This window comes from Silene latifolia, chromosome 6, assembly GCF_048544455.1.
Source record: "Silene latifolia isolate original U9 population chromosome 6, ASM4854445v1, whole genome shotgun sequence".
In the NCBI taxonomy this organism is placed as follows: Eukaryota; Viridiplantae; Streptophyta; class Magnoliopsida; order Caryophyllales; family Caryophyllaceae; genus Silene; species Silene latifolia.
Window position 1 is genome coordinate 112501842 of NC_133531.1, and position 12465 is coordinate 112514306.

The 12465-nt window shown below is 35.2% G+C and overlaps 4 protein-coding genes across 4 annotated transcripts; all 4 read right to left on the reverse strand.

The window, feature by feature from the left end:
* Positions 1 to 439: 439 nt before the first annotated feature.
* LOC141588493 (uncharacterized) lies at positions 440 to 2126 on the reverse strand. Its single transcript, XM_074409933.1, has 2 exons — positions 1467 to 2126; positions 440 to 1357 (listed from the first exon to the last, which is right to left on the reverse strand). The coding sequence occupies exons 1-2, from the start codon at positions 2124 to 2126 to the stop codon at positions 440 to 442; spliced, it is 1578 nt and encodes a 525-aa protein (XP_074266034.1).
* A 425-nt stretch (positions 2127 to 2551) lies between these two features.
* LOC141588494 (uncharacterized) lies at positions 2552 to 3910 on the reverse strand. The gene has a single exon (XM_074409934.1). It carries the CDS (start codon positions 3908 to 3910, stop codon positions 2552 to 2554), a length of 1359 nt encoding a protein of 452 aa, XP_074266035.1.
* A 174-nt stretch (positions 3911 to 4084) lies between these two features.
* On the reverse strand, positions 4085 to 4927 carry LOC141588495 (uncharacterized). The gene is made up of 2 exons (XM_074409935.1): positions 4746 to 4927; positions 4085 to 4640 (listed from the first exon to the last, which is right to left on the reverse strand). The coding sequence occupies exons 1-2, from the start codon at positions 4925 to 4927 to the stop codon at positions 4085 to 4087; spliced, it is 738 nt and encodes a 245-aa protein (XP_074266036.1).
* A 198-nt stretch (positions 4928 to 5125) lies between these two features.
* Positions 5126 to 7658, reverse strand: LOC141658905 (uncharacterized). Its single transcript, XM_074465647.1, has 5 exons — positions 7453 to 7658; positions 6209 to 6298; positions 5769 to 5999; positions 5548 to 5679; positions 5126 to 5438 (listed from the first exon to the last, which is right to left on the reverse strand). The coding sequence occupies exons 1-5, from the start codon at positions 7517 to 7519 to the stop codon at positions 5230 to 5232; spliced, it is 729 nt and encodes a 242-aa protein (XP_074321748.1). The 5' UTR covers positions 7520 to 7658; the 3' UTR covers positions 5126 to 5229.
* Between the last annotated feature and the right edge of the window lie 4807 nt (positions 7659 to 12465).

A 12465-nucleotide genomic window follows, 5' to 3' on the forward strand; every position in this document is an offset into this window, starting at 1 on the left:
GAAAATTTAGTACATAATCTATACAATCTAATTAAAAGGTAATCTTAAGCATTTATCATGAATTACTGGACTTATTAAAGATAATTATTTTTTTTAAAACCACATGTTATTAGTATATTAATCAAAATAAACAACTAAAATACAATATATAGTTTTGAAAACAAACCAAAGTTGTCAAAGAAATAAGACACTAACCGACTAACTTTTATGTATTCCAAGACTATATTATTTTAAATGGATCAACTAATTGCTCAGACAAGTATAAATAAAAAGATAAAAATAACAAAATTAAAACAGATAAACCCGTGAATTTCACGGGTCACAAACCTAGTTATGGCAATAATAAAAGTACAATAATAATTCCTCGAAAAATTTAAAGCATAACAAAAGAAGACAAATTAGAAAGGAAGAAACAACAATAAACTATTATAGTGTAAAATCATAAGTATGTTCTACTATAACTTCTCGAATACTTCTTTATAAACAACGTTATTTGTTCTATTGGAGTTGCGTTTTCACTGCCGCAAATCGAAATCTTCAGTCCCTTTTTGCTTGTGACTCTTGAAATAGCCACATAGAGCTGACCATGCGTAAACACCGGCCTTGGAAGATAAAGACCAACATGTGCTAGGGATTGCCCTTGGCTCTTATTAATTGTCATTGCATAGCACACCGCCACGGGGAATTGTCTTCTGTCAAACTGTACCGGGAACTTACTGGAATCAGATGGGGAAAGTGTAATACGGGCAATATGAACTTTATCGCCCTTATGACTACCCGATATAACTGTTGCTCGAATCACACGTGAACCTAAGTCTGTCACGATCAGTCGAGTGCCGTTGCACAATCCGCGAGATTGGTCGATGTTCCGAAGAAGCATAACTATAGCGCCTACCTTCAGCTTTAATTCGTGATTTGGAAGGCCAGAACACTTAATAGAGTTAAGAAATTCTGTGGAATACAGATCACGCACCCCAATATTGGTTTCATTTTTACTAACCTCGTCCGAGCTGAAGTAAATTTTCTCTGTTTCAGGTATTCGAGATAATATGTAGTCATTAACCAACTCGACGATCTCATGTGTAGGTGCAAGGATGGCCCTCTCCTGAAGATACTCGGGATTTGATAGTTGATTTTCGAGGGATGGGTAAATGGCGTCTACAATCGAAGCGATAGGATCTCCAGTGTGCTTAATCAAAATGTCATTCGGCAACGCTAACTCAACTTCCCCATCATTCGGATCTCCAGCTTCCCCGTCTCCAACTTTCAATATCCATTCTGAAAACTCCTTTATCTCAGCAACATCGGAAAATGAATCTCCGCCTCGAAGGCGCATGTTTTTTGTCAATTTCAACACCTTATATGATTTAATAAATATGAACATAATAAGGTCATATAAATTAAAGTAAATTTTTAACCGTTACTTAAAAAATTGTGTATTCAAAACATGCAATTTTTTTTCGTACCTTGCAAGAAGACCACAAGTTTGAAGCACAAAGTGACGCATGCACGATTTCCGATCTGCTGCCTTTAGGGATAACGGGAAGTATTTGTCGAAAATCACCTCCAAATACGACCACCTTACCACCAAAGGATTGATTGACATCTCCATCGTTTGAAAAACGCATGACATCTCTTAAACTCCTGTCAACTGCCTCGAAAGCATATCTGTGCGTCATTGGTGCTTCGTCCCATATAATAAGCTTTGTCCTAATTAAGAGTTCAGTTAAATCACTTCCTGGTTTAATTCTGGGACACGTAGAATTTTCAACTGCATTGAGTGGGATGCTAAGTCTCGAATGAGCAGTCATTCCACCGGGAAGTAAGGTAGATGCAATCCCGCTGGATGCTACAGGAAGCACAATCTGTCCTCGACTTCTCAATGCCGCACATAAGGTTCTCCAAATAAACGTTTTACCTGTCCCTCCATATCCATATAGAAAGAAAACACCACCACGATTATTACGGACTGCGTCCATTATCTCATTGTAGACAACCTTTTGCTCATCAGTCAGGGAAGATAAAAGGTGCTCATGTTCTTCCCGTAAAGCGACTCTGTCATAAGATAGCTCGTCGGCAACTAACGTGTTTACCGGATGAGGTGTAGATGATTCGGGAAAAGGCATGTCTTCAAATCTACGTAAACTACTACCGTTGCGTTGAAGACATGCTTCAATATCTAGCAATGCATAATTCTTAAGTTCATCCTCTCGTTAATCGCAGTGTTTGTGACATTAATAGGGAAACAACAATTTAAATGTATATTAAGCAGTTATTAGACGACAATAGTTAAGTAAAAGTAGAGTTGCATACTATAGAAATTTGGAATTTTTGTTTTGTTTTAAAAAAAAATAGATCGGTAAACAACAAATGCTCTTTTAACAACTAACCTTGATTTTGAAGGACATTACGTTGTCGATATAGGATATCATCTGAAAGATGCTTCCAAGTTTTTTCCACACTTTACTTGGCATCGCTATAGCAGAAGACATTAATAAAGTGACGAAGAGGTATCTTAAGTAAGCCCCGGAACCCCAACGACTTGCTTCCTCTATGGCATCAATGTACTCCTTATCATCTCCAAGCAAGCCACGCGCATAACATGCGACTCGAAAGTAGGATGCAAAGTATCATCAAACCACCTTAAATCCTCATAAGATTTAGGACCCTTGACAAAGTTTAACAGGGTTCTCATATAATATAGTTCACCACAATTGGGGGAAACATTATGCATTCTTCCAATAGCAAAACCATTCTTTCTAGGATGCCAAGCACGTTCTTCTTTTTTCCACACGAATTTTGTCGGGAATTGGCTATATAATAGTTGTTGTGCCTCCTCGCTAGATTTATTACAATCCATCCAAGCCAAGAACTTTGTCATACCGATTGTGGGATTGTCGATGACCGCATCAATAGGGTCTTCGTCGTTAAAAACAACGCTTTGCTCATCAGGAAGGTGAAAGCGCAATCTTTCAACCGGAGGAGTCCTATAATGGATTTCAAAGCCAAAGATTCTCCACACAAATTCGCTTCTTTGAGATATAACGACAATCATGGAACCTCGTATCTCATCTATTTGGTCGGGATTCTGCTCGTTTCTACGCCGATAGGAAGACTGCATTGTGGCTCGATCAGGGCCCTTATTTATGTACTTGAACAAATACTTGATTGGCCGAGATTGATTACACCACTCGACATTTATGTGCGCACGGTATTTCAACAATAATTGCGCGTTATAGGGAACTACCCACTCATTGCCAAGTACCCGTCCACTCTTCTGCATAGTAAATCCCTCCTCCCTCCTCTTATATACAGGATATCCATCATCGTCAATCGTTGTGCTTTCGATGCACCTCTTTGGAAAGTTTCTTGAGCACTTAGAATCAACCATACACGGGCATGTAGGGAAGTCTTTGCCGCATGGACCGTGTATCATATGATCCTTCACAACAGCATATAACAATGGGTTTTCATCAGGATCGGGTATCTCAGCACTAATAATTTTATCTACATTTGCGGCCTCCGGGAATTTGTCATCACGATGAAGAAATATTAGAATATGAGCATGTGGCAACCCACGTTTCTGAAATTCAATAGTGTACGTGCCTGAAAGTTTAGCCAAAACAATATGAGTTTTTTTAATTTGTACGACATTAGAAAAAAGTATGACTGCTAGTACTCGAAATATTTGTGTAACCTCACCTCCTATGACACGTCCAAATATTTGACGGTCTTTCAAGTCTTTCATTAATTCCGTGAGTTTGATCTTGAAAACACGACTAAGAATATCAGGTCGATCCTCCGGCCTCAAACCTCTTTTAGAGACAAATCTCATTATTTCTGGCCATTTTGGATTACATGTAAATGTAATGAACAAATCTAGATACCCGTACCACTTGCAAATGGCCATAGTATCTTGGAAATTACCTATAGTGTACTCATCTGATTGCAAAACCGACGAAGACATGAAAATACGACTCCCAGCAGAGGATGGTTCGGTTTCTCCACGATCGACCGCATTCGCAAGATTTCTATACGTTTCCGCACGAAGCAATGGTTGATTATGTCGAAGAAATGACAACCTCTACGACTCAACCATCATATAACCATCAACAATAAATTGTTGAAGTAATTTAGCAGCTAACAAAAGAATTGGAGATTGAAGGAACGACGATCTATCCTGGAGATAAAATGCAAGCCACTCTCTCATTGTTACTTGAATACATGGATTTTTTTTCTTACTTTTGTTGAGAGAAGCTTCACTATGTAGGATGCCCGGCCTCCAACCGTCTTCGCCATGCGGAAATAACAAAGGATATTGTAGCGCTAAATATAAAGGGTGCAACTCGGATATACGCTGCAGTTCACCACTTTCCTTCTCAATAATAATATCCCTCTTTTCCACAGCATTTCCAATGTCTCCTTCAATAAGAACGGCAACCTCATAAGCTGTCGGACGGTTATATGTTCTACCATCTGTTTCTCGTCTTGAACTAAGCCTAATAGAGACATCTCTTTCTATATCAGCTGACAACCTATCTCTCGCCATTCTGAATTTGATAGCTAATATATTTTCCTCATCGATCATTCTTTGCAACAAATATATTAGCTCATCATTAAACCGTTCCGGATTATTTGGGCTGCAAAATAAAAAAGAATAATTAATTCGATCCGCAAAAAGGTTGTCATTAGTTGTACTTGTATATTGTATTAAATTCGCAAGAACATATAATTTGTAGTTATACCTGTGAGCATTCTTACGGTTTTTCACTTCTTCTTCTGTGTCATATATGTAAAGCTGGCAAAACTTTGGCGGATTTTGATTCTGCGGCCACAAACTCCCGATGCGGTGGAAGTTTTGCCCACCCATCCTAAAAGTATAAGGTCCCCGACCTTGATTTACAGAATTATCAATCTTTCCTCCCATTGAGGTGAACGAAAACATCATATTGTAAGCTCGGATATTATCAATAAAGTGGTTGCTTAATGGGTGTCGCCGACTTAAAAGATCCAACAATAATTTTGGTGGTTGTTCAAGAAGAGGAAGACGAATTTTGCCATCAGAACAACACAGTGAGAATGTAGGATGCAAAGTATTCCTATCCTTACGAACTCGTTCTAAGTACCACAACATTGCACCGCATTTGTTACATGAAACATCTGGGTCTCCAATATCCCAATATCCTTCAAGTTCTACATCTAAAAATAAAATAATTAAAGAATTTTGAACTAAAAGGGACGATACATATCATTTTTAAACGATAAGTATAACAATAATAATAAATAATTTGTAATTTTAAATATTAAACCTTCTTCGTTAGCTCCCCTACTTGATGAATCGTCATATTCTTCACTTAAATTTCTAACCAAATCACTGACCAATCTAGCCACATGATCGAGAGCTTGTTGACGTGAAGAGCTTGGATGGGAACTGGCACCTAGAAAATCAACTCAAACATTGACAAACACTTTTATAATACCACGTACCTATTTAAGAACAAAAACATCCCTTCAATCAGATAACATAAATAATATACGAAGTTAAACCTTGCTGAGGATCAACGCAACTCGATGAACCTCCATTGGTTGGATTTAAGTCGCTGATCAACTCATTGACTAATCTTGTTACGGGATCAGGTTCTTTTTCTATCAGACAACTTTGTCGAGACCTACTACTACCTAAGAAAAATAACATCAAACATTACTTTAAGATAAACGTACATAATACATGGAGAACATAAAAATACGTTAAAACTAAAGTTATTAACCTGGGGTTGTACAAAGAGACGGTGTAATCGGAGTACCAGATGAAGCGCTCCTTAATCTCTTGTCACCATGTAATTCTTTTCTATTAAATCTTGCCATCTTTGAACGTAATGGTGGAGGTAAGTTGTAATCATTTTCCGTAGATGGAGTAGCAGAGACAATTGGCCGAGTAGTCAATGTAGTACGATATGTCCTTTTCTCACCGTGGTTTGAGTCGGTAGCTTCTCTTGTCACTAAATTAAATAAAAAATTAATTTTTATAAATTAAAGTAAATACGGAAATAACATATATGGTAAAGTTATTTAGAAAATTATCATTTATTATTGAAATTACTATATAACATTGAACAAAATATAGAAATGAAAATTAAAATAATATTATCTTAAATTGTGCTAGTACATACAAAAAGTAACATACGATGAAGGTAAATTAGAAAATTACCGTTGGTGAAATCGGACAATGGGACACGATGACCGTATCTCGATTCTTGTGTTGTTGAATTAGATACACGTTCGGGCCGATTGTTATTAGCTACACGTTCAGACCGAAATGAGTTAGACGAATAGACGGCCCAAAATTAACCCTAACTTAACCTATCATATAAATACAACCATGAAACCCTAATTTTATTACATAATACTCACACTCAGTCTCACTCTCACTCTCACTCTAACTCTAACTCACCCTCACCGCCGCTCTCACAAAAGCTTCACTAAACAAAATTATTCATTGATGATCGTCAATACTCTCCCTTTTCATTGTTGTAATATTAAACATTGTTATTAAACCTTGTAAAATTGATTCATACTGCGTCATTTTTAGAGGGTGACAACCCAATAAATTTCGATTCATTGCTCCGATCAATGTTTAATATTACAGAAACGGGAGAGTATTGATGATCGCCATTTTTAATATCTTTTATATTCCGATTCATTGCTCCGATCATCGGCGATTTATTTCGATCTCGTCTATTTCTAAACTCCGATCTCATCGTCACGCTTTCATCGCCGCTCTCACTATACCCTGATCTCATATTTTGGAGTATTGCATGTGTATTCATCTCTAGCCCTGGTGAGTTTCCTTATTTTTGATCTATTTATTAAAAAATTTCAATTATTTTAGGATTTATTCATACTGCTTTTCCTTATTATTGGGTATTTAATCGAATATTTCTGCAATATTTTGTAAAATTAGTATTTTTAATTATTATTACTGTGGTTTTTCATGTTCATTTCATCTTGTAATCTTGTATACTTAGATCTAGTGTATCGAAGAGCTATAATTTTTGCCTTCATCATGTGTGACGATTTAGTAGACATAATTTGATGATGAACAATTTTAAATCATGACTGCAGAAATTAATATACTAATTTTGCCAGAATCGGTTTATGTCGATCTGTAGTAATCATTTTCTTGTGTTCATCATCAAAGTTTTTCATTATTTGTCAATTTCAACTGATAATTTTTTCAAAGATTGTCAATTTCATCTGATAAATGTCTCAGAGGTTGTCAATTTCATCTGATATCGTATTGTATTATTAATAATGAGTAGTCTCTGACAATGACCATTGTTGTTTTGCAGCAAGCTATAGACACCCAGTGTCTTGATCCCTCTTGTAAATCCTCCTGTAAAGATGTTAATTTTATCGGAATACAACATTTATACAGATAAGTATCCCGGTTACCTTTACTGCTTCCACCATCTTTACTTATTTCTTTGTTTTTTGAACTCGAACTTGCTTTGTTTTCCATGATGTTGAACCTTCTTTAACTTCAATGATGATTCGGCAATCACTTTCGTCTTTCAACCGTGTAACATAGAGTGAATGTAGGGTGACATTATAAATATGGTATTTCAGAGCTTTTGGTGGTTAGTTTCAGTTTTGTTGTTTCTGAAAATTCTACTAAGTTGTGCTGCCTCATTTTATAGATGTGGTTTATAACTGCTGCCAGTTAGCCCCTCTCTATATTCTCAGTGTAATGGTAGTAGTGGTCGGTTATTTGCAGTATATTGGTAGTAGTGGTTGGTTGTTTACTTGAGAGTACATAGAATAAATTCTTAAAATTGAAACTGTGCAAAAAGATTGTGTATTTTTGTTTATTTAATTTAAAATAGAGTGACCGTCCTAAAACAAAATACAGACCGACTTAGTTTTGTTACTGAAGTTGAATTCTTTTCCTTAGTAAAATTTGATGGTTTTCTTATTGATTTTGCAATTTTCTTGTCTGACGTACTATTCCACGACACAAAGTTCATGTGTTTTGTTTTATTTAAATCAGTGAGAACGTCCTATTCCTTTAGTTAGATCTGACCGTTTCATTGTCATATGAAAAGTGTACATTTTTTATGCGATGATTTCAACTATAGTTAAAGAATCGAGAACTAAAATTTTATTAATTTGTATAATTTGATTGCTGTCTTCTTTGTCTTGCAATTTTCATGGTTTTTATTGATGACCTACTTGTATTACTTTACACCTGACCGTCCTCTACTTTTTGTTGCAGATTCAGCGTAATTGTTATAGCAGCGTTACAGGATTTTCCGTTCTAATTAAGAATAAGAATTGAATTTGAATTTGTTTGAAGATTGCGGAGATAAGTACTAAATTCTTCATCTTTTGTGAATTTAGTTTAGCGAAAACCATAGTTTGACGGAAACAAATTAAAAACACAGTTCTGATTAAAACATATAGAGAATCTGAAAGTAGTGCAAATTGTTCAAAACCTAGTCGATTACACTTGAAAATAGAAAACCTTGCACACTTAAATTAGAAAACCTAGCACACATAAAAAGTACTAAAAAGTCTGAAAACGTAATCCATTACATGTAAATTGAAAACCATACTAAGTGGTGATCCTCTTAAGACAACATGAAGAAAGCCCACTTCTCGATCTTAATATTTTTGATTGGAATATTTGCTTTGCTTGATGATCCCTGATCTGCTTTATATATTTAAATTGTCTAATATTTGCTTTGCTTGATGATCCCTGATCTGCTTTATATTTCTCATAGATATTAGACAATTTAAATATATAAAGGAGAGAGTTTTAATTGATTGGCATAAGACTGAGATCTGACCTTATTTATCAAAATAACTTATTTAGACTTCTTATGCACCAAGATCATGAATTTTTGTTTATTTAAAATAGAGTGATGACCCGATTCCTATGACTGAGATCTGAACTTAGTAATTATACTCTAAAAATTGTACATTTGTTATGCGTTTCTTTCAACTATAGTTAACAAATTGAGAAGTACATTTTTCTTAATTAGTATAATATGATTGTTGTCTTTTTTATCTAGCAATTTTCATGGGTTTTATCTCTTTATAAGCTTGTCATACTTGTATTATTTTACACCTGACCGTCCTCTACTTTATTTTGCAGATTAATCCTAATTGATAAAGCAAAGCTACTGGATACCTTCCGATGTAATTAGGAATTCAATCTGATTTTTTTTGATGATTCCGAAGATAAGTATAAAATTCTTGATCTTTTGTGAATTCAGTTTAGCAAAAACAATGTTTGACGGAAACAAATTAAAAACACAGTACTCATTAAAACATAAAGAGAATCTGAAAGGTAGTACAAATTGTTCAAAACCTAGTCTATTACACTTGAAGTTAGAAAACGTAGCACACTTAAAAATAGAAAACGTAGCACACATATGAAAAGAACTAAAAAGTTTGTAAACATAGTCCATAGTCCATTACATGTAAATTGAAAATCGTACACAGTACTAAAAAACCTACTTCTCGATCTTAATATTCTTGAGTGGAATTACAGGTTTGCTTGATGATCCACGATCTGGTGTGCTTTTTCGTACTTGATAATTTCACACTCATCATACTCCATGGATGATCGCTTTTGAGGCAGCTTGCTAATAGGTGTGTTATCCTGTTCTTCCTCCCCATATGTCTTCATGTTCTCCTAATTGTACAATTGTATGACATCGTTAAGCTTGGTATAAGGATATAGGAATAATCAATAAATTGTTTGATGATTGATTGAACTTACCAATAAAATCACTTTTCGATGCTTATCTCACTCGCGAGAAATAGTTATTCTTGAACTTTTTCACTCATTTCCATGACCTTCATTTTCAAAATAGTTGTTAAGAAACAATTATTTTAATCGGCAGATTATTTCATCTCTTTAAAAATGAGAAAAAGTACCTTTGCGCTTTCTTCAAGTTCTTTCCATTTTTTTATCACGTCTTTCTCTCCACACAATTGAGTTGCTTTGTAACACGTTGATTTTTGTTGTATGTTATAGTCTTGGTCCACCTTGATTTTTGCAATGAACTCACGTTCCATAAGTTCTCTAAATTCAAGTGGCACCGCTTCTCTCCTCCTTCTGTTTTCATATATGATTTTGTAAATTACAACATGGTAAAGGGGAAAAAATCATATGTTGAGATGTTAATAATTTACCTTTTCTTGTTCCTCTATTATTGTCGATGCTTGCTTGCCTATAATTTTGGAGATTGGGGAGTCCCACAAAGATAAGTTGTGCCTTAACATGTCCTCCATCACTTGCCTCAACTTTCATTTGGAACCTGCCTCTTGTCATTGTTAATAAAATTGAGTATATTAGCTGTTAAAGTTTATATAGGTCAGTAAATTACCTTTGGGTTGTTGTGGGAACCCCAATATTATGCAACTTACAACTTGGCTTCTTACAATACCATAGTTGATCCCCTTCTTGAACAACTCTACCTAGGCATTTTCCGCATGAGTTGAAATACCAATGAAGAGACAGGTTCATTTCTTCTATGTAAACTAATGTCACATAATATCCTGCCTATAATTGTAACCCCAAGTAGTTTCATGTTAGTGTAATCAAATCGAAACATGCGTGGACATATATGTTGTGTAATAATTTCAAAGTTGGTATGAAATCTTAAATTTACCTTTGTTGCTTTTTGGACTGAAGCTAATGACTTTATGTTGGCTCCTGCGAGGATGTTATGTGCCTTGGATGATGATTCCCCAACGGGACCAGAAATAGCATCGTTTGATATTGACTTGATTCTACAAAGTGATATATTTGTGGATTATTCATCAAGTCATAATGGGTATGTCATCAACCATAAAACGTGGAATTGTTTGTTTACAAATCGATTGCTTTTCCTAAACTGAATAACTCACCTGTTTTTGAAAGCTTCGACTTCTGGAATGTCTGGATTTATTTCGAATTTTGTTGCTCCTCTTATTGTTGAAAGCGTCACAGTTCCTGTGGTTGATGACAAAAAATTATTTTGGTAATGTGTAAGACAATGATGTGCTGGCTGTTTTATAAAAATGTTTTAAGTGATACTTACCATACCATTCCTTTCTTTGGACACATTTGAGGACCAAAACTGGTTTCTCTGCTAAGGACTTGCATGCTTCGTTTATCCTATCAATCTCGGGAAAGTAGGCTTCCCAAACTGTTAGCCTTAGTCTTCTTTTCCTATCAAAGGTTGTGCTCTTTTAATAGAGAGAAAATATTAAATAATTAATAAATATAACACAAAACAGTAGAAGTGTGGGTGAAAAATTACTGTTCGTCCGTGATGTCAATGTACTTTTGCTTGTAACCCTTTCTCTCATCACCCTCGTGAAGTTGTGTTAAAAGACCAATGACATCTGAATATGAAAATAAGCATTTATTAACTTGGTGGAATATTTTTTGGACAACATAAATTAAATAATGAAAAAGTGTTTGTCACCTATGTAATATTCGTTTGGGACATTCCCATGGATTATGTCTTCAATGCTCACGAATCTACATGCTTGAGTTGGTATATCTTGGGCATGAACTTGTTCAACTTTCGTTGTAAATTGCATTGCAATCCTACAATTGTGGAATGTTGCTCTATCATTCCCAAGGTTTTGTTCCGTCACAAACTTCGAAATTTTGTAAATTTTGCCTTCATGCATAAGTGGTTTGAAAATCCGCACCAATGTCTTTGCTACAGTTGCTTGAATTATCTCACCCTAACATGGATATAATTACGTTAAGTATACATGTAGTAAAAAATGCAATTTGTAAAAGAAATACTCATGATGAGATTGAGATTCACCCGATCACAATACAAATGAACTCCATTCCATAAAGTTTTCTTTGTTCACCTTCTTTTACATCAGACTCCCTAATCCACTTTCGAAGAACACGAACTGTGACTTCATAGTTCTTCTTATATGCTACCATCTCCTTCACTGATGTTGGTTCCATTATTGTTGCCATGCTATTCTATTTTTTTGACAATTTTCCAGGTTGGGTGTGTTTGGCAGATGAGAATTGAGGTTTATAGATTTTTTATCGTTGGTTGAAAAGTTAGTGGGGTGAGTTTATGGAGGCAGTTTTAGGAGAGGTTGTGTTCACATAATTAACTGAATACAACGTGATTAAAAGGCAATATTTAGGGTTTATTTGTTAATGTGTGGATTTGTTAATGGGTGTGGATTATGTGTGGATCTGTCTTCAGAATTTGATAAAGTTGGCCCATTGAGTCCAATCTAAGATCTGAATTGGACAAATTAATTTGCACAGCTGGATTTGGGTCAAAATTGATCTATTTATATCTATGACGAAACTGAGCCATAAAGTTGTACTTGTCGTAGTAGGGAATATCTGGTAGCCTATCATCGGTACAACCCGATAGCGGGTTGTCGGTTGGTAGTTGTTGCCGTATTTTTTGCTCCAAGTAGTGC